This window comes from Oncorhynchus mykiss, chromosome 12 (assembly GCF_013265735.2).
Source record: "Oncorhynchus mykiss isolate Arlee chromosome 12, USDA_OmykA_1.1, whole genome shotgun sequence".
Classification (NCBI taxonomy): Eukaryota; Metazoa; Chordata; class Actinopteri; order Salmoniformes; family Salmonidae; genus Oncorhynchus; species Oncorhynchus mykiss.
The window spans coordinates 13959654-13982549 of NC_048576.1; the positions used below are offsets into that span (position 1 = coordinate 13959654).

A 22896-nucleotide genomic window follows, 5' to 3' on the forward strand; every position below is an offset into this window, starting at 1 on the left:
TCAATTCAAGGGGCTTTATTGGGATGGAAAACGTGTTAACATTGCCAAAGCAAGTGAGGAAGATAATATACAAAAGTGAAACAAACAATAAACATTTACAATAAACATTACACATACAGAAGTTTCAAAACAATAAAGACATTACAAATGTCACATTATATATATATATATATATATATGTATACAGTGTTGTAACAATGTACAAATCTCTCTCTCTTGCTGCATTTCGTCGGTCGTTAGGACCCAGCAAAGCATATTTAGTGCTCCATTGAGATATGAGCGGAGTCATAAACGCAACAATCCAATGGGAAGTCCATCAGTCACTAACACAGTATTAACATCGCAAAAACCAGCGGAATTACAAGAGTTGTACTGCCGTTATTCTTGTCTACAATGAGAGAACTTCACTTTAAGGATTACTTTTGGGTAGGTGCAAATGTTTGTATTTGCGTTGTGTGTCATCTGAGCTGAACCCTCATTAACTGTGCTTGCAGAACTATTTGTTTTTAGAGATCGAAATCAGATTTCGAAGTATTACCAAGTTGTAAACACAACTGAAGGAGCATGCACAATTATCTATTTAACAAGTCTAGTGATGTTTGTTAGGTCATTGAATTTATTCCGAATATTACACACCGCATGGACTGGCTGTTTTATTAGCACGTCTCTAACCCAGGAGTGTAGTTCTGGTCCTTTTGAACACCTTGTATGTAATATGTGCAGATGGCAATCAGATTGGCAGGGCTCAGGAGTATACCTACCCCTGCAGTGTAGGCCTACTGTAGACCTCTTTTAATCACGTGGTTAAAATGATTATATGTCATTATCTCATGCAGACATACATTACAGGGCACTTCAACTGCAGTTTATCATCCCAAACACATATTTATTCATGCTCACGAAATACTTATGTTGCTTCATTGCTGTTAGCTTTATTGTTTCCGTAGTCTGATGTATTGTGTGCTAAAGCCCATTGAGAAGCTTTAACGTTCTGGATGATTTTGGTTTTAGCCCTTGGGGGTCTTCTCTCTGTCAGTAATGTTGTAATGAGTTGTTTCCGTTTTGATAGACTGTTAAAAGGCAATGCAGCGAGGAGTATAGGATATTGATAGACTGTGAAAAGGCAATGCAGCGAGGAGTATAGGATATTGATAGACTGTTAGAAGGCAATGCAGCGAGGAGTATAGGATATTGATAGACTGTGAAAAGGCAATGCAGCGAGGAGTATAGGATATTGATAGACTGTTAGAAGGCAATGCAGCGAGGAGTATAGGATATTGATAGACCAATACTGGGAGGGTGTGAGAGACCCTCCATGGTGTGCTATGATTTGATTACTTACTGTTATTCCATCTTCCCCAATGTTGCCAGAATGGGGAGCTGACCAGTACCGGGGGTTATGACTGTATCATCCAGCATCTCAATGATGGTAAGAGGACATGCAAGGAGATAGAAGACTTCATGAAAGCCAGGTGAGAAACCATGTGAGATATCATTGAATAGAAGCCATTAATTGAATCCTCAGACTACTACAGAGAATATGCTCTGAAACAACAGTATGGATGCTGTTATTCTGTCTAGGTGACAGCACCCACAGGTTCTGCTGCCATGTTGTTGTTGTTGTTTCTGTGTTTATTTTAACTGAATAGCAGTAATGTTTTGTTGTGGACTGACTTCGTTCCACGGGCTTCGTTCCACGATACAGAAGTAAGAAAGTCAGTCATCATTTATTTTCCACCATGCTTTAGATCATGTGGGCGCAGAAAGATGAATCCTTCTATATCTGGGCAAAGTGTACTGTGAATGGTTGTTGGTGTTCAACAAACACTGCTGCTGTGTTTCCTGTTTCTGGTGTCACTGAGTGTGCACTTACAGTAAAAGCGAGTGGTTCATCTGTTTTATCTGCTATTTCCTCATTTTGGACAGAAATGACACTATTATCCAATGGTCTAGAATGGTGTCAGTGTTAATTTAATACAGTATGTAGACTATAGTTTACATATTTGTCTTTAGCTCTTGTCCTACTTCATATTTACTGTGTATACACCTCACGATTTTGAATGTGGAGATTTTTCCTACCAATCTAAATTCCTAACCAACTGCTACAGCATACTTGATCAAACTTCTTATTATGAATCATTATTATGTTTAATACTTTTGAATTTTTTGTTTGCTCCCTCCTCTCTGGACTGTACTGTTTAATGATTAATCCAAGCACAATACAGACTGCAATCAGTCATGCACAAGGAAACAACTCCATAATTACACTGTTATATTGAAAGTGTGATTTTGCATGTGTTAGTTCCTCTAAGATAACTTCAAAATGGCATTCAATTTCTTTATCTTTTTTTTAAATCTCATGGACACTGTGGACTTCCCCTCTGTGGTGCATTGTGGTGCAGATCCTCATGTTATTGCCTAATGTTCTCTCATGCACATACTGTAGCTAATGTTTGTTAACTGTATACCTTGTTAAATGCACATATGAAGAGATGTGTTTGGTTATCTTTCAGAGCATCCATAGAGGAGAAGTATGCCAAAGAGCTACTGGGTCTCTCCAAGAAGGTGTGTGGGCACAATGAGATGAAGTAAGTAAATATTCCAGTTGCTGATGTTATTCATTCTTGAGTAGACATTGCTTGTCATCAGTCAGGGACTGTAAGAATGTATACAAAAAGTATTTGAAAGCCCTGCTATTGAAGGTAGATACCCTTGTAATGGGCTTCAGGTGCGGACTAGGACCAAAAATCGGCCTTGGCATTTCTAACCCACCTGTAAAATGCTTTCCTTGAGGCCCTCACACCTGCCTATTTGTTTTTTCCCCTTGAGGCCCCCACATTACCATTTTTTTACTTGAGGCCCCCCTTTTTAGCCAGATAATGATAATTTTGAGATCAAAAACCCAAGATAGACAGGCCCACTAGGCAACAAATTGACTGGCCCACTAGGAAACAAATTGACCAGCCCATCTATCATTTGCCCAAAATACCAGATGGCCAGTACCCCTGATGGACTTTGTTGAAAGCCATCACATATTTAATAGCCTTCTGATTGCCTGGGTGCCATTCTGTCTCAAGCAAGACAAGGAAATACAAACATATATAGAGTTGTTGATATTGTCTGGTACACAGCCTTCAGATGGCACACTAGAATGCTGTGAATCTAGCCACTGATAGCACTGTCTGACGTTGACAAAACCTTTTTGTTTCGCATGTAGAAAGATGGTATCTGCAGTGGTTCAATGGCCCATGCAACACTATACATAGAGGTACAAGTATGCATTAAGGCATTAGTGCTATTAGTGCGTTACTGTTGTTAGATTGAATTGCTTTTGAGCCTTTTTTCTTGTTGCGAAGGATTCTGTCAGTGGCTTGAGTGCCCATCCTGTTTCAGTATGATCATCATTTTGATTCATCAAACAGCTCATGCTGGTTACATTTACTGATTTACTATTAAATCAGAAAGACTAAAAACACCATTGTCTAATGAAACCCTGAAAAGTAATGTACCAAAGATGAGGTCTGGTGTTTGGAGGGGTTTTAATGTAAACCCAATGAAGGTGCTAAGATACACTGAAAGGGTTTTAAAACAGAATTGAAGTATTCTGAAATGCCCAAAGTGGTTCTTCAATCTGAGGATTGGTGTTTTTAAGAGAGTGTCGTGAAAGCACTTCTCAATGCATGTAAAAGGCACCATAAACACAACAATATTTTTTTGTGGACTGTGTCTCTCATACAATCAAATGGTTTAGAAATGCAAATAGTTACCCTAAATATTGATCGATTATCATTTTCAATCAATATTTTAAAACTTATTGTAGGCTCTTTTGCACATTCAGACAGAGCTGTCAAATGTTCCACAACTTTATGAAATATCTTAACATTTTTAAGAAAACACTGGGCTTATACAACTCAGGATATAACTCAGATGCAGACACAGGAGAATCAATATACAGAGTAGTTTATTAAAACCACAGGAGGCAGGTCAAGGACAGGCAGAGGTTCGTAAGCAGGTCTGAGGCTGATAGGTATAGGACGGCAGGCAGGCTCGGGGTCAGGACAGGCAGAGGTTCGTAACCAGGTCTGAGTCTGATAGGTACAGGACGGCAGGCAGGCTCGGGGTCAGGGCAGGCAGAGGTTCGTAACCAGGTCTGAGGCTGATAGGTACAGGACGGCAGGCAGGCTCGGGGTCAGGGCAGGCAGAGGTTTGTAACCAGGTCTGAGGCTGATAGGTACAGGGCGGCAGGCAGGCTCGGGGTCAGAGGTTCATAACCAGGTCTGAGTCTGATAGGTACAGGACGGCAGGCAGGCTCGGGGTCAGAGGTTCGTAACCAGGTCTGAGTCTGATAGGTACAGGACGGCAGGCAGGCTCGGGGTCAGGGCAGGCAGAGGTTCGTAATCAGGTCTGAGGCTGATAGGTACAGGGCGGCAGGCAGGCTCGGGGTCAGGACAGGCAGAAAGGGTTGGAACCAGAAGAACTAGAAACCAGGGACTAGAGAGAACAGGAATAGGGGAAAACACGCTGGTAGGCTTGACGAGACAAGACAAACTAGCAACAGACAAACAGAAAACACGGGTATAAATGCACAGGGGAAATGGCCGACACCTGGAGGGGGGTGGAGACAAGCACAAGACAGGTGAAACAGATCAGGGTGTGACATGGGCATGCAATACTTTTCCTAGAGCCTGGCCCATTGTGATATTATACATTATGTTACAATCTAAATGTTTAGGGCTACCTATAGCAGAGGTAACATGTATAAAGTGGGCCTTCATCACTGGTATTTGTGTGACAAGGTGGATTTGAACCTGGGTTTCCTGTTTGTCAAGACACTGCCTTACTCCACTCAGACAGTCTTCAGGACTCAATGGTTTAACGGAACCAGCCTTGTAACACTAAGCACATGGGCCCAATTCATACTTGAGATGAGTGGACTTTACATGGACTTAAGTCAAAAGAACATGGACTTAATTTAAAACATCTTGCTGAACACTTAAACTTCTATCAAGTTTGAATAGGGCCTATGAAGAATATTTTTGTGTAATTCCACCTTTATTCCACCGCTCGGATGCTTTCTCCGGTGAGATAGTTTCAACCTCTTGCGAATTTAAGAAACGTTGGTGGGTGCACTGTTTGGATGCTGGAATTATTTTTGGATGACCCCGCAAAGGTAGCCTACTGTTTGAAGTGATTTGTTTGACAATAAGATGAAAACATCATGACTGGTTGTGTTCATGGCACATAAAAAGATAATACATTTTATGTTTACTCCAAACTGAATTTATTCAGCACGAAAACAATTGTTTCTTTTGAAGGTAGTTTCCTCCCTGTTCTGTTTGCTTCTGTTTGGTTCTTAAACTGTAAACCGCTTCCGCTGCAGGATGTAATGAATAAACCCTGGTTTTCTTAATGCTACATGTAGTTCATTGACACATGCCACTGGCTTGTTTGTCTATTACCTTTGTGAGCTTTGTCTATAGCCTATGGCTCACCATGCCACATGTTATTGCATCCCACTTTTGACATTCATATTATCTTGTTGCTATATTTGCATACTTTTTATTCTTATACATGCATTTGCATATATTGCTATTTATATGTTTAATTATTGAATATTCATATTGCAATTTATTTATATTTATAGCAGTTAATAACTAATTATGCATTCATGTACTTCATATGTAATTATTGCTTGATATGTGGTTTCTCTGTCTCCCTGCAGAAAACAATACATACAGACATACATACATGCATACATACATACATACATACATACATACATGCATACTGTTCAAAAGTTTGGTGTCACTTAGAAATGTCCCTGTTTTTGAAAGAAAAGCAAATGTTCATTAAACCCGCAAAACACCAGTCTCAATGTCAACAGTGAAGAGGCGACTCCGAGATGCTGGCCTGCTAGGCAGAGTTGCAAAGAAGAAGCCATATCTCAGCCAATAAAAAGAAAAGATTAAGATGGGCAAAATGACACAGACACTGGACAGAGGAACCATCTCAATTGGGTTGAGGTCGGGTGATTGTGGAGGCCAGATGAGATGGCGTATCGCTGCAGAATGCTGTGGTAGCCATGCTGGATAAGTGTGCCTTGAATTCTAAATAAATCACCAACAGTGTCACCAGCAAAGCATCATCACACCTCCTCCTCCATGCTTCCCGGTGGGAACCACACATGTGGAGATCATCCATTCACCTACTCTGCGTCTCACAAAGACATGGCGGTTGGAACCAAAAATCGCAAATTTTGACTAATCAAACGAAGGACAGATTTCCACCAGCCGTATAATGTCCATTGCTTGTGTTTCTTGGCCCAAGCAAGTCTCTTATTATTATTATTGGTGTCCTTTAGTAGTGGTTTCTTTACAGAAATTTGACCATGAAGGCCTGATTCACGCGGTCTCCTCTGAATAGTTGATGTTGAGATGTGTCTGTTACATTTATTTGGGCTGTAATTTCTGAGGCTGGTAACTCTAATGAACGTATCCTCTGCAGCAGAGGTAACTCTGGGTGTTCCTTTCCTGTGGCGATCCTCACGAGAGCCAGTTTCATCATATCACTTGATGGTTTTTGCGACTGCACTTAAAGAAACTTTCAAAGTTCTTGACATTTTCCGATTGACTGACCTTCATGTCTTAAAGTAATGATGGACTGACATTTCTCTTTGCTTATTTGAGCTGCTGTTGCCATAACATGGACATGGTTTTTTTACCAAATTGGGCTATCTTTTGTATACCAACCCTACCTTGTCATAACGCAACTGATTGGCTCAAAAGCAATAAGAAGGAAAGAAATTCCACAAATTAACTTTTTAGAAGGCACACCTGTTAATTGAAATGCATTCCAGGTGACTACCTCATGCGGCTGGTTGAGAGAATGCCAAGAGTGTGCAAAGCTGTCATCAAGATGGCAGCGTAGCCTAGTGGTTAGAGTGTTGGACTAACCGGAAGGTTGCAAGCTGACAAGGTACAAATCTGTCGTTCTGCCCCTGAACAGGCAGTTAACCCACTGTTCCTAGGCCGTCATTGAAAATACGAATTTGTTCTTCACTGACTTGCCTAGTTAAATAAAGGAGAAAAAAAAAGGCAAAGGGTGGCTTCTTTGAAGAATCTGAAATATATAATATATTTAGATTTGTTTCACACTTTTTTTGGTTACTACATGATTCCATATGTGTTATTTCATAGTTTTGATGTCTTCACTATTATTCTACAATGTAGAAAATAGTATAAAATAAAGAAAAACCCTTGAATAAGTAGGTGTGTCTAAACTTTTGACTGGTACTGTACGTACCTACAAACATACATACGTACATACATAATACATACATACATATATACATACATACATATATACATACATACGTACATACATACATACATACATACATACATATGTATGTGCGTACGTTTCCCACCGGTTGGTCAATCCTAATCACAACCAATCAAGACAAGGATCACAGATTAATGCCAACTGAACTGTCAACTGTTAATCATATCATCTAACTCAAGTGTACTGTGATTCAATCTATCTGAATACAATATATATGAACATATCTGAATATAATGTAATTGTCCCTTGATTTTGAAGAATATGAATATTATAAATACCTTACAGATCTTGGAACTGTTTTACTTTATCAATATAAAAATGTGAAAGACCTGTTAATGTTTTGTCATTGGATCATTTGCAAAGAAAATATAAAGCATTTGAAGCTTGTACATATGATTCATTGTGCTTGTATTAATTATTATCCTAGACAATCTTATTAGTTTTTGTATTTTCACAAAACTATATTTTCTGGTGTTCTTTGTTTGTGAATAATACTCTACATTTGACATTCTTTATCAACACATACCGTATAAGAGCAGGGAATGCATTCTGCACTAGAAAGGATGTAAAAACACCATCATTAGTGTTTAGGAGCTTTAGAGGGAGGAAACAGCACCAAAAGAGAAGGAATCTATTTCTGCACTAAACAGGACTCGAAACAACAAAATAGTGTTTTTATCATTTCCCTGTAGCGCTCCCAATATCTGGCAATGTGTTGCACAACTCTTGATTATGTGGTGTTACAACACACCATGTCATGTTTCGGAAAATCTCAGAATGATATATTTCAACACTCTAGCAAAGGTTGTGAAACGGCTAGCTAGTTAGCGGTGGTGCGTGCTAAATAGCGTTTCAATCGGTGACGTCACTTGCTCTGAGACCTTGAAGTAGTGGTTCCCCTTGCTCGGCAAGGGCCGCGGCTTTTGTGGAGCGATGGGTAACGAGCTTTATGACTGTTGTTGATGTGTGCATAGGGTCCCTGGTTCGTGCCCGGGTATGGGCGAGGGGACTGTCTAAAGTTATACTGTTACAGCAGCTCAGTTGACACTAGTTGTAGTGTTACACAACACTTACATTTTAACAGCATAGGTTGTACTGCATGCATTACTTTTCATAAAGCTGGTGTTTGTTTGTTTCATTATTTAGCACACTGAAGAGATCGCTGGACATGTTCAAACTGCGTAAGTGTTCTGCTGTCACAACAAATGTTTCTGATGTATGTTGATGACTAAGCTCAATTCTTTCTATTTCCATGTGTGAGTGAGTGAGTTCGAGTGTGTGTGTGTGTGTGTGTGTGTGTGTTCATGTAATTTACTAACACTCTCTTTACTAAACCCTCCTTTACAACATAGAAACTGAACATGTGAGTTTATCACACCTACAACTGGCACAAACAATGCGGGACGAGGCAAAAAAACTGGAAGACTTCAGAGAGAGACAGAAAGAGACAAGAAAAAAGGTACATTAGAAACCAACCAATTACTTAAAAAATGACACAAATGTAGGAATTAATATGACCTTTAATTACTAATAGACCTTATACGTTGCTAAAACAGTGCACTTTGCTTAATAGTGAATGCAGTTATAGTGAATAATTGCTTATCAACCGCTTATATCAACTTATTTAGCGAGGCGAGCCACCAACCAGAGGGTTGCCAGTTTGAATAACATGTCTGACGGAAACCTGAAACCTCTGTGTGTCTTTCGGGACGGGATGAGAAGTCAGATTTCAGTTGGACCTTGTGATCTTAATCCTAATCGCCCCGCACAGATGTGATATTTATCGTGGTGCAAATCATGGATATATCATCTCTATGTTCTCTACCTTTTCTTCACAGGTAGAACAACAGATGGATGCCCTACACAAACAGAGGGCCACGCAGTTCAAGAAAACCATGGAGGTAAACTGGAGAACTTTCCCATTTTTTTTTGTCAAACCAGCAGTTATCATCCCTGAATTAAGTAATCCTGAATTGATCATCTGTTCTCTAAAGGCATGTCTGGTTTCAGGCATCATGCTACCAAAACATGAAGCAGTCTTGTAATACTTAATCTGAGAAGAGGGAAGTTCATCAACAGCCATGGGGAGTGAAGAATGGAGGAACCTCTCAAATAAATGGAGAGTTTCATTATATGTACTGGGGCACCTCAATTAAATGGGAAGTTACTGTGAATTACATACATATTATGTAGCCTACAAAGAGCAGGTCACTGAGCAGGTCCCTTTTCTAGTATGGTCTATTTAGACTACATTTGGTTTGTAAAACCTTATGACAATAAAGTCTGTTCCATACAAATGAAGGATCTTAATTTGACCTCTATTGTCACAGCAAAATAATCCTGCAGCCACATAATGTTGCTTGATCGGTGGTTCGGCTTTCAGCTGGCTAAAAGTAGTCTTCATGAAAAGTGCAGTACTGTTAATATAACCGTGTGTTAGTATGGGTTTTCAGTGAATGTATGTAAATCATGAAGGTCATCTGCATTTCCTTGGGTGCAGGAAAAATCTCAGCAACAGAAGAGTGATCAAATTAAGGTCCTACAACCATATTGGGTTCTGGGAATAACAATAGCTATAAAAACAAATTTTCCTTCTGTGTTCCTTATTATCCCCTTCTATCCTGCAGGGCTACAGGGCAAAGGTTACTAGTAAACACAAGTTGTGCTTTGTGCAGTTCCACTCAGAGAGCGCTGGAGTCAGTCCTGGGCCCGTATTCACATTTTAGATTATGATGAATGAGATCAAATCAGATTTACAGAATACAATATGTGTAGACCTTACAGTGAAATGCTTACTTACAAGCCCTTAACCAACAATGCAGAGTAATAAAAAAAGTATTTGCTAAATAATCTAAAGGAAAAATAGTAACAAAATAAAAATGTGCTGGGGTACGGGGTAGTTGAGGCAATTTTAATTGCAACCTGGAATTAAAATTGTCCTGATTTTTGGGGAGTTTGTATAATTTGATTTAAACAACATGCCTACCACTTTGAAGGTGCACATTTTTTTTGTGTGTGAAACAAACAAGAAATAAGACAAAAAAAACAGAACTTGAGTGTGCATAACTATTCACCCCCCCAAAGTCTGTACTTTGTAGAGCCACTTTTTTCAACAATTACAGCTGCAAGTCTCTTGGGGTATGTCTCTATAAGCTTGGCACATCTAGCCACTGGGATTTTTGCCCATTCTTCAAGGCAAAACTGCTCCAGCTCCAAGTTGGATGGGTTCCGCTGGTGTACAGCAATCTTTAAGTCATACCACAGATTCTCAATTGGATTGAGGTCTGGGCTTTGACTAGGCCATTCCAAGACATTTAAATGTTTCCCCTTAAACCACTTGAGTGTTGCTTTAGCAGTATGCTTAATGTCATTGTCCTGCTGGAAGGTGAACCTCCGTCCCAGTCTCAAATCTCTGGAAGACTGAAACAGGTTTCCCTCAAGAATTTCCCTTTATTTAGCGCCATCCATCATTCCTTCAATTCTGACCAGTTTCCCAATCCCTGCCAATGAAAAACATCCCCACAGCATGATGCTGCCACCATGTTCTCCGGCTGATGAGAAGTGTTGGGTTTGCGCCAGACATTGCGTTTTCCTTAATGGCCAAAGAGCTCAATTTTAGTCTCATCTGACCAGAGTACCTTCTTCCATATGTTTGGGGAGTCTCCCACATGCCTTTTGGTGAACACCAAACGTGTTTGCTTACTTCTTTTATTTTAGCAATGGCTTTTTTCTGGCTACTCTTCCGTAAAGCCCGGCTCTGTGGCGTGTACGGATTAGAGTGGTCCTATAGACAGATACTCCAATCTCTGATGTGGAGATTTGCAGCCCCTTCAGGGTTATCTTTGGTCTCTTTGTTGCCTCTCTGATTAATGTCCTCCTTGCCTGGTCTGTGAGTTTTGGTGGGCTGGCCTTCTCTTGGCAGGTTTTTTGTGGTGCCATATTCTATCCATTATTTAATAATGGATTTAATGGTGCTCTGTGGGATGTTCAAAGTTTCTGATATTTTTTTATAACCCAACCCTGATCTATACTTCTCCCCAACTTTGTCCCTGACCTGTTTGGAGAGCTCCTTGGTCTTCATTGTGCCGCTTGCTTGGTGGTGACCCTTCCTTAGTGGTGACCCTTCCTTAGTGGTGTTGCAGACTCTTGGGCCTTTCAGAACAGGTGTGTGTATATATACTGAGATCATGTGACAGATCATGTGACACTTGGATTGCACACAGGTGGACTTTATTTAACTAATTATGTATCTTATGAAGGTCATCTTTTTTAGGGGCTTCATAGCAAAGGGGGTGAATACATATGCACGCACCACTTTTCATTTTCATTTTTTATTTTTTTCACTTTATTTTTCACTTTATTTTCACTTTACCAATTTGGATGTTGTTTTGTATGTCCATTACATGAAATCCATTTAAATTACAGGTTGTAATGAATGAAAATAGGAAAAACGCCAAGGGGGTGAATACTTTTGCAAAGCACTGTACTCATTCAAGGGTTTTTCTTTCTTTATTTACTATTTTCTACATTGTAGAATGATAGTTATGACATCAACACTATTAAATAACACATGGAATCATGTAGTAACCAAAAAAGTGTTAAACAAATCAAAATATATTTGAGATCTGAGATTCTTCAAAGTAGCCACCCTTTGTTTTGATGACAGCTTTGAACACTCTTGGCATTCTCTCAACCAACTTCACCCGGGAATGCTTTTCCAAAGTCTGAGCACGTGTTGGCTGCTTTTTCCCAAACCATCTCAATTGGTTTGACTTGCCGTTCCTGTACCACTTGCCATGTGATAGCAGAGAGAACAGTCTAGGACTTGGGTGGCTGGTGTGTTTGACCAGTTTTAGGGCCTTCCTCTGGCACCGCCTGGTTTAGAGGTCCTGGATGGCAGGGAGCTCGACCCCAGGAATGTACGCCTTGCGGTCAGATGCCAAGCAGTTGCCGTACCAAGTGGTGATGCAACCAGCAGGATGCTCTCGATGGTGCAGCTGTAGAACCTTTTTAGGATCTGAGGACCCATGCCAAATATTTTCAGCCTCCTGAGGGGGAATAGGCATTGTCGTCACGACTGTGTTGTTCTGCTTGGACAAACATAGGTCCTTATTGATGTGGACACCAAGGAACTTGAAGCTCTCGACCTTCTCCACTGCAGCCCCGTTGATGTGAATGTGAGCGTGCTTGGCCCTACCTTTCCTTTAGTCCACGATCAGCTCCTTTGTCTTGCTCACGTTGAGGGAGATGTTGTTGTCCTGGCACCACACTATCAGGTCTCTGACCTCCTCCCTATAGGCTGTCTCGTTGTTGTGGATCAGGCCTACCACCGTCGTCGGCAAACTTAACCTCTTGAATCTAGGGGGCACTATTTTTATGATTGGAAAAATAACGTTCCCAAAGTAAATGGCCTATTTCTCAGGACCAGATGCTAGAATATGCATATAATTGACAGATTAAGATAGAAAACACTCTAAAGTTTTCAAAACTGTCAAAATATTGTATGTGAGTATAACAGAACTGATATTGCAGGCGAAACCCTGAAAAAAATCAAACCAGGAAGTGGCTTCTATTTTGAAAACTCCATGTTCCATAGCCTCCCATTGCTCCATTTAAAGGGATATCAACCAGATTCCTTTTCCTATCGCTTCCTCAAGGTGTCAACAGTCTTCAGACATAGTTTCAGGCTTTTATTTTGAAAAATTAGCCAGAACGATAACATCGCGTCAAGTGGTCACATGAGTTTTGCTCACGCAACAGAATTTGGACAGCTATTGTTTTTCCCTCTCCTACTGTGAAAGACATTTGCGGTTGATATATAATCGATTATATGTTTTAAAAACAACCTGAGGATTGATTATAAAAAAAGTTTGACATGTTTCTGTGGACATTACGGATATTATTTGGAATTTGTCTGCGTTGTCATGACCGCTCATTCCTGTCGATTTCTGAACATAATGCGCCAAACAAACAGAGGTATTTTGGATATAAAAATAATCTTTATGGAACAAAAGGAACATTTGTTGTGTAACTGGGAGTCTCGTGAGTGAAAACATCCGAAGATCATCAAAGGTAAACGATTAATTTGATTGCTTTTCTGATTTTCGTGACCAAGCTACCTGATGCTAAGTGTACTTAATGTTTTGTCATGCGATCGATAAATTTACACAAACGCTTGGATTGCTTTCGCTAAAACGCATAATTTCAAAATCTGAGACGACAGGTGGATTAACAAAAGGCTAAGCTGTGTTTTGCAATATTGCACTTGTGATTTCATGAATATAAATATTTTTAGTAATATTATTTGACTGAGGCGCTATGCTATTCAGCGGTTGCTGATGACAATTATCCCGCTTAAGGCATGGGTAGCGTCAATAAGTTAATGATGGTGTGAGAGTTGTGCATGGACACGCAGTCATGGGTGAACAGGGAGGACAGGAGGGGACTAAGCACGCACCCGTGAATGACCCCTTTGTTGAGGGTCAGCGTAGCGGATGTGTTATTGCCTACCCTCACCACCTGGGGGTGGCCCCTCAGGAAGTCCAGAATCCAGTTGCAGAGGTGTTCAGTCCCATGGTCCTTAGCTTAGTAATGAGCTTGGAGGGCACTGTGGTGTTGAACGCTGAGCTGTAGTCAATGAACAGCATTCTCACTTAGGTGTTCATTTTGATCAGGTGGGAAAGGGCAGTGTGTAGTGCAGTAGAGATTGTGTCATGTGTGGATCTGTTGAGGCGGTATGCAAATTGGAGTTGGTCCAGAGTTTCTGGGATGATGGTGTTGATGTGAGCCATGATCAGCCTTTTCAAAGCATTTCATCACTACAGATGTGAGTTCTACGGGGCTATAGTCATTTAGGCAGGTTACCTTGGCATTCTTCGGCACAGGGACTATGGTGGTCTGCTTGAAACATGTAGGTATTACAGACTAGATCAAGGAGAGGTTAAAAATATCAGTTGCCAGCTGGTCTGCGCATGCTTTGAGTATATGGTAATCTTTCTGACCCTGTGGCCTTGTGAATGTTAACCTGTTTAAGGGTCTTACTAAAAAATGGCTACGGAGAGCGTGACCATACAGTCGTCTGGAACAGCTGGTATTCTCGTGCATGGTTCAGTGTTGCTTGCCTCAAAGCGAGCATAGAACGAATTTAGCTCATCTGGTAGGCTCCCATCACTGGGCAGATCGCGGCTGAGTTTCCCTTTGTAATCTGTGATAGTTTGCAAGCCCTGCCACATCCGATGAACATAGTAGGATTCGATCTTAGTCCTCTATTAACGCTTTGCCTGTTTGATGGTTCGTCGTAGGGCGTAGCAGGGTTTCTTATAAGCGTCTGGATTAGTGTCCCGCTCCTTGAAAGCGGGACCTCTAGCCTTTAATTCAGTGCGAATGTTGCCTGTAATCCATGGCTTCTGATTGGGATATGAACGTACCGTCACTATGGGGACGACGTCGTCGATGCACTTATTAATGAAGCCGGTGACTGATGTGGTATACTGCTAAATGCCATCGGATGAATCCCAGAACATATTCCAGACTGTGCTAGTGAAACAGTCCTGTAGCCTAGCATCCGCTTCATCGGACCACTTCTGTAATTGAACACTGGTTGAGTGCGGGCACTGATGCCTCCTGTTTTGAGTTTTTGCTTGTAGGAAGGAATCAGGAAGATAGAGTTGTGGTCAGATTTTCTCAATGGAGAGCTGTAAAGATGATCTAGAGTTTTCTTTCCCCTAGTTGCACATTTGACATGCTGGTAGAAATGAGGTAAAACGGATTTCAGTTTTCAGCGTTAAAGTCCCCGGCCACGAGGAACGCGATCTCTGAATGAGACTTTTCTTGTTTGGTTATGCCTTGTACAGCTCGTTGAGTGCAGTCTTAGTGCCAGCATTGGTTTGTGGTGGTAAATAGACAGCTACAAAGAATATAGATGAGAACTCTCTTGGTAAATAGTGTGGTCTACCGATTAACACGAGGTACTCTAACTAAGGCGAGCAAAAGCTACAGACTTCTTTAATATTAGAGATCGTGCACCAGCTGTTGTTAAGAAAGAGACACAGACCCACCCCCCTGATCTTACCGGAGGCTGCTGTTCTGTCTTGCCGATTTATGGAAAACCCAGCTAACTGTATATTATCCATGTCCTTGTTCAGCCACTAATATTACAGTTTTTAATGTCCCATTGATAAGATATTCTCGAACGGAGCTCATCCAGTTCATTCTCTAGTAGTTGCACGTTCACCAGTATAACGGAGGGTAGAGGAGGATTATCCACTCGCCGACGCAGTCTCGCCAGGCATCTGGCTCGCCGACCCCTTTAGCGGCATCTCCTCTTCTTACGAATTACGGGGGTTTGGGCCTGGTCCCGGAAGAGACGATATTGCACAGAGGGGACCTAATTCTAGATCAGCTCTCTAACTCTGTCTCTTTCTAAATTCTTTTCCTGATTTGATTTTGATCCTAAATGCCTGCCGTTTTTCATTGGTCAGACAAAGTGGTACTGTTAGGGCTGTGCATGTTGTGCCACATTGCCATGCCAACTGCTACTGAAACATCAGGCATTTTATACACAGTGGAATGACCTCAGAGTGTTGAAAAATGCAGGTTGTGGTAGTTGAATTCAAATGCATGGGCTTTGTGTTTCATTTAGAGACTTTTATGTTAAGTGAAGACAGTATAGAGTCTAGTAGAGTCAGTAAACTATATTATCAGTTATTTCCTACCATCATCCCCCCCCCCACCCCCCTTCCTGTCCATGTCGTTATCCACAGACAAAGAAGACATATGAGCAGAAGTGTCGAGACAAAGAGGAAGCAGAACAGAACATGAACCGAAACGCCAGCACCAGCAATGTCAAGCAGCAGGAAAAGGTGAGTATTCTGAGAGACTGTGGGGGGTTGGGCAGGGGGCAGGGGGCGGGGGGCAGGCGGCTGGGGGGGGGGGGGCAGGCGGCTGGGGGGGGGGGGGGGGGGGGGGGGGGGGGGGGGGGTCTAGTGGTAGTGCTGCTGCCCCCGGACCACACATTGCCCCTGCAGCCATGGGTTCAGAACCAGACAGCAACACTTTCCATTCTATGACCATCTCTTTTATCTCCTCATCAATCACTTATTCACTGTGTTTGTTGATTCAAAAAAGATACATCAAAAAGAAACAGAAAGCACTAGTGACAATAAATAATGTGAGTGAGCCATGGGAATCTTTCTGAAGGAAATAGCATACCTATTTTGAGCACAGGAATCAGACCACAAAAATTAGGCCTACACTGACCACAAAAAGAACAAGGCTACCTAGTTTGTACCCTGTTTATTGAGAGGACATTTACCAATCAGACATGTGCTTTCACTCCTATATGCAGCATTGCATTGAAAGAAATACCTGAACACAAGAAAGAGTTGAATAAAGTACAGAATCAGTGATTTTTTTTCCTTCTTCATCTTTCAGCTATTGACAAAAACACAGCAAGCAAAGCAGAATGCTGAAGAAGCTGGTAACAATGACAACATATTCTCCTTTGGTCTCTTAGCAACCATCAACAGGAAAACCACCATTTAGTCTAAAGATAATCAAAAATGTGCCTCTATACTATGGTCTCCCAAGATGTATTCTCTGATTTGAATCCCAGACAGGCTATACATGCACAACGTGTCTGTGCTGGGAAAAACCAGGGAGGACTGGCAGAAAGAATACATTAAAGCATGTGAGGTAAGGGCCAGAAAGCATGATGATATTTAGTTTCTTTGTTAGTTACATACTGTATTACTGATGTAGTATGTGTAACAGTTTGACTACATCCAGGTATTTGTTTCTTAGCTATATGTTGTAGAATTGGTATATATAATTTACATCCAGTTATTTGTTTGTCAGCTATAGGTTGTATTACTGGTATATATAATATAGTGCTCTGTTACATCCAGGTATTTGAGAAGCAGGAAGTGGAGAGGATCAATACTCTAAGGAACATGGTATGGACTCACCTCAACCAGCTCTCCCAGCAGTGTGTCACTAGCGATGAGGTAAAGTGCTTCTAGGGACTCATCAATGTGCAATCTGCAATATTACTTACTGGTATTGCATTTGTATTAATGATACCCATTGATTCTCTAAGAATATAGCAAATGAAGGATTGTGGCTGTAAGTGACCATCCGTATTGCTTTGTGTTTCTATCTTGCCCGCCTGTGTGTTTCTGTCTGTGTCTATGGGTTCAGCTTCATGAGGAAGTGAGGAAGTCTCTTGAACAGTGTGACATACAGGAGGATATAGAACACTTTGTGAACCTCAGACGGACTGGGGACAAACCGCCTGGTACAGTTCTCACTCTTCACAGATCACCTTTGACAACAGACACATACAATACATTATAGGTCCTCTAAGGACCACAATGAAAATCAGACTGACTTTTTAGTGTCATCCTTGATGGCATAAATGTTGTCCTAATTTTGTTTTGTCCGGGTCCCCCTCCCTGACAGTCTAGTTGCGTATTCTAGTTGTACTGTCCTCACCCCCTGGCCTGCTCTGTCCTCACCCATCACTCCTTGGCCTGCTCTGTCCCCACCCACTGGCCTGCTCTATTCTCACCCTACACTCCCTGGCCTACTCTGTTCTCACCCCTCACTCTCTGGCCTGCTCTGTCCTCATGCCCTGTCCTGCTCTGTCTTCACCCCTCATCCCCTGCCCTGTCCTCACCCCTCACCTCTCACTTCATGGCCTGCTCAATCCTTACCCCTTACCCCCTGCTCTGTCCTCCTCCCCTGGCCTGCTTTGTCCTGACCCCCTGGCCTGCTCTGTTCTCAACCCTCACCCCTGGCCTGCTCTGTCCTCATTCCCCGGCCTGCTCTGTCCTCACCCCTCACCCCCTGCTCTGTCCTCACCCCTCAACCCCTGGCCTTCTCTGTCCTCACCCCTCATCCCCTGCTCTGTCCACATCCCTCAACCCCAGGCCTGCTCTGTCCTCACCCCTCATCCCCTGTTCTGTTCACATCCCTCACCTCTCACCCCCTTGCTTGCTCTGTCCTCACCCCTCATCCCCTGCTCTGTCCTCACCCCTCAACCCCAGGCCTGCTCTGTCCTCACCCCACATCCCCTGTGCTGTCCTCACCCCCTGGCCTGCTCTGTCCTCACCCCTCATCCCCTGCTCTGTCCACATCCCTCAACCCCAGGCCTGCTCTGTCCTCACCCCTCATCCCCTGTTCTGTTCACATCCCTCACCTCTCACCCCCTTGCTTGCTCTGTCCTCACCCCTCATCCCCTGCTCTGTCCTCACCCCTCAACCCCAGGCCTGCTCTGTCCTCACCCCACATCCCCTGTGCTGTCCTCACCCCCTGGCCTGCTCTGTCCTCACCCCACATCCCCTGTGCTGTCCTCACCCCCTGGCCTGCTCTGTCCTCACCCCTCATCCCCTGCTCTGTCCTCATCCCTCACCTCTCACCCCATGCCTGCTCTGTCCTCACCCATCATCCACTGCTCTGTCCTCATCCTTCACTTCTCGCCCCCTTGCCTTCTCTGTCCTCACCCCTCATGTCCTGGCCTGCTCTGTCCTCACCCCTCACCTCCTGGCCTGCTCTGTCCTCATCCCCTGGCCTGCTCTGTCCTCAACCCTCACCTCCTGGCCTGCTCTGTCCTCACTCACTGGCCTGCTCTGTCCTCACCCCTGGCCTGCTCTGTCCTTAGGCCCTGGCCTGCTCTGTCCTCACCCCCTGGCCTGCTCTGTCCTTAACCCCTGGCCTGCTCTGTCCTCATCCCTCACCCCTCATTCCCTGGCTTGCTTTGTCCTCACTCCTCACTCCCTGGCCTGCTCTGTCCTCACCCCCTGGCCTGCTCTGTCCTCAACCCTCATCCCCTGCTCTGTCATCAACCCTCATCCCCTGCTCTGTCCTCACCCCTCACCTCTCACTCCCTGGCCTGCTTTGTCCTCACCCCTCACTCCCTGGCCTGCTCTGTCATCACCCCTCATCCCCTGCTCTGCCCTCACCCCTCAACCCCTGGCCTGCTCTGTCCTCAACCCTCACCTCCTGGCCTGCTCTGTCCTCACCCCCTGGCCTGTTCTGTCCTCACTCCCTGGCCTGCTCTGTCCTCACTCCCTGGCCTGCTCTGTCCTCACCCTCTGGTCTGCTCTGTCCTCACCCCCTGGCCTGCTCTGTCTTCATCCCTTACCCCCAGTCCTGCTCTGTCCTCACCCCTCATCCCCTGCTTTGTCCTCACCCCTCACCCCCTGGCCTGCTCTGTCCTCACCCCTCACCCTCAGGCCTGCGCTGTCCTCAACCCTCACCCCTGGTCTGCTCTGTCCTCACCCCTCATCCCCTGCGCTGTCCTCACCCCCTGGCCTGCTCTGTCCTCACCCCTCATCCCCTGCTCTGTCCTCATCCCTCACCTCTCACCCCTGGCCTGCTCTTTCCTCACCCATCATCCACTGCTCTGTCCTTATCCTTCACTTCTCGCCCCATTGCCTGCTCTGTCCTCACCCCTCATCCCCTGCTCTGTCCTCACCCCTCATTCCTGGCCTGCTCTGTCCTCACCCCTCATCCCCTGCGCTGTCCTCACACCTGGCCTGCTCTGTCCTCACCCCTCATTCCTGGCCTGCTCTGTCCTCAACCCTCACCCCCTGGCCTGCTCTTTCCTCACCCCCTGGCCTGCTCTGTCCTCACCCCTCATCCCCTGCTCTGTCCTCATCCCTCACCTCTCACCCCCTTGCCTGCTCTGTCCTCACCCCTCATCCCCTGCTCTGTCCTCACCCCTCATTCCTGGCCTGCTCTGTCCTCAACCCTCACCCCCTGGCCTGCTCTGTCCTCACCCCTCATCCACTGCTCTGTCCTCTTCCCTCACTTTTTGCCCCCTTGCCTTCTCTGTCCTCACCCCTCACGTCCTGGCCTGCTCTGTCCTCACCCCTCACCCCCTGGGCTGCTCTGTCCTCACCCCCTGGCCTGCTCTGTCCTCACCCCTCATCCCCTGGCCTGCTCTGTCCTCAACCCTCACCTCCTGGCCTGCTCTGTCCTCATTCACTGGCCTGCTCTGTCCTCACCCTCTGGCCTGTTCTGTCCTCACCCCCTGGCTTGTTCTGTCCTCACTCCCTGGCCTGCTCTGTCCTCACCCCCTGGTCTGCTCTGTCCTCATCCCTCACCCCTCACTCCCTGGCCTGCTCTGTCCTCACCCATCACACCCTGGCCTGCTCTGTCCTCACACCCTGGCCTGCTCTGTCCTCACCCCTCACACCCTGGCCTGCTCTGTCCTCACCCCCTGGCCTGCTCTGTCCTCACCCCTCACACCCTGGCCTGCTCTGACCTCACACCGTGGCCTGCTCTGTCCTCACCCCTCATCCTCTGCTCTGTCCTCACCCTTCTTCCCCAGGCCTGCTCTGTCCTCACCCCTCATCCTCTGCTCTGTCCTCACCCTTCTTCCCCTGGCCTGCTCTGTCCTCACCCCCTGGCCCTGCTCTGTCCTCAGCCTCACCCCCTGGCCTGTTCTGTCCTCAACCCTCACCCCCTGGCTTGCTCTGTCCTCATCCCTCACCCCCTGGCCTGTTCTGTCCTCAAACCTCACCCCCTGGCTTGTTCTGTCCTCAACCCCTGGCCTGCTCTGTCCTCAACCCTCAATCCCTGGCCTGCTCTGTCCTCACCCTCTGGTCTGCTCTGTCCTCACCCCCTGGTTTGCTCTATCCTCACCCCCTGGCCTGCTCTGTCCTCACTCCTCAGCTCCTGTTCTGTATGAGAACTTCTACAGTGGTCAGAGGGTCCCCGCAGGACCACCATCCTCCAGAACGGCTCCTCCTATCACTAGGTGAGAGAGGTTTTATCAATAAAATTATTTTTCAAGCAAACCAAGAGTTGCTGAATATTGTTTCACCCTGAGAGAGGAATGACCCACACAGCAGATGAGGATCTTCACCTTACCACAAAAATCATGTTTTTCATAATTCTCATCATGTCATGTTGATTTCTATTTGGTCTGTTTTGTGAAAATCAGGAGAGGACCATTGCCTAACCCAGACAATACCGAAGGTACATGTTAAAAAACTCCAGAGATATACAGATAGATATTATGACAGTTGTCAGATTTGATCCATCATTTAATATATTGATAAACTGTTATTTTATTTCCTTTTTAATGACAAGCCACTGTTTGTCTGTTTTATTTGTGCTTTGAATTCCTCTGCTGTAGGTGATGTGATCTACTCAACTGTAGATCCAGGCTACAGTGCTCTACAATACTAGAACATATATTCAGTGGTAAGTACTTTATTCTTCAGTATTACAGCTTTAGTCAAATGACTATTGTTATCACAATAAGTTTGAGCCTGACTAAAACCATGGGTTTATTTGTTTCTTAACTCTTTGTTTCCAGTTTTCCATGGATATTGACTGTCTGGTGGATTTACACAGATGGCTGAGTAGGGATTGATGGATATGAAGAGTGGACTCTGTGACTTCGTGGTCATTCAACAGTGACACCTGACAAACCAACTACCTAAATAGGAGCAATGCTGACGTTAGTAGAGCATGTTTGATTGTGTCACCATTGTGGCTTTATAGCTGTGTTATAAACAGTAAGATGATGTTTCATTGCTCAATATATGTAAATAGGTTCCAGAATGTATGAATATACTTAGTTTTCTACAGTCTAAACCAGGAAATGTAATTAAAGCAAAAATAAAAGTCATCCCTTTATAAGTTATTAACATTTGGGGCAGCAGACATTCCAAAGCATTTTGCAACTTTTCAATCTAAGAGGGTTACTTTTATTTGTTGATTAATAACATGAATATTACAACAATACAGGTACATGATCTAAATGTTTTAAAGTTGTGTGATAAAGGCAAAATAACTTTAATAATTTAAGTATTTGTTGTTGAACAATAAATATGTTTGTCAGTCACTTAATTAACACATTATTCTGTACCTTTGTAGAACCTAGTTGTTTCCTGTTGTGGTCGATAATAATCTGATTGGTCTGTACTTGAACACTACATTGTGTTACTCAGGCTAGTTTCTAGTTGATGATTGCACACAGATCTTGATAAGAAAATTGAATAAAGGGCAGTTTAAGGTTGTATTAAGCGTTCCCTGATTGAGAATATTCTGTAAGTGACAATTGTCATCATGGAGAGGTCAAACACACTCGTAAATGATGTTATGAAACACTGACAGACTTTCTTGTAAAAACTCACTTCCTATTCCAGGTCTTCTATTGTCTTTTTCCCCCATACAATACAATTGAGGAACAAATGAGTGGGGGTGCACAGGAACCTGACACGCTAATAATATAAGCAAATCTTGTGCAATCTATTGGTTGATAGAATGGGTGTTGTACTTACACCCAATATGGACGCAAAGTGTTCAGCTTGTCTGGCAAGCTCATTGAGATGGGTATTTTGCTCTTTTAAAGTGAAGATCTCTTCCTGTTTCTGCTTAGTGTGGCAGGGGAAAGATCTCAATTGCATACTCCTCTCGCGTCTTCGTCTCCTCAAAACCCATTAGAGAAGAAGGTCAAAGAGCGGAACCTCTGTCTTTCTCATCCAATGGGTTTTTGTGAAGGAGACGAGGAGTATGTAATTGAAATCATCCCACGACACG

The 22896-nt window shown here is 43.9% G+C and overlaps 1 protein-coding gene across 1 annotated transcript; it reads left to right on the top strand.

The window, feature by feature from the left end:
• The first annotated feature begins 275 nt into the window (after positions 1 to 275).
• LOC100136685 (proline-serine-threonine phosphatase-interacting protein 2) lies at positions 276 to 22373 on the top strand. The gene is made up of 15 exons (XM_036936982.1): positions 276 to 426; positions 1372 to 1472; positions 2514 to 2588; positions 8488 to 8522; positions 8694 to 8800; positions 9180 to 9242; positions 16104 to 16202; positions 16774 to 16819; positions 16955 to 17034; positions 17247 to 17345; positions 17539 to 17635; positions 21019 to 21103; positions 21290 to 21324; positions 21485 to 21552; positions 21668 to 22373. The coding sequence occupies exons 1-14, from the start codon at positions 394 to 396 to the stop codon at positions 21535 to 21537; spliced, it is 1008 nt and encodes a 335-aa protein (XP_036792877.1). The 5' UTR covers positions 276 to 393; the 3' UTR covers positions 21538 to 21552; positions 21668 to 22373.
• The last annotated feature ends 523 nt before the right edge of the window (positions 22374 to 22896 follow it).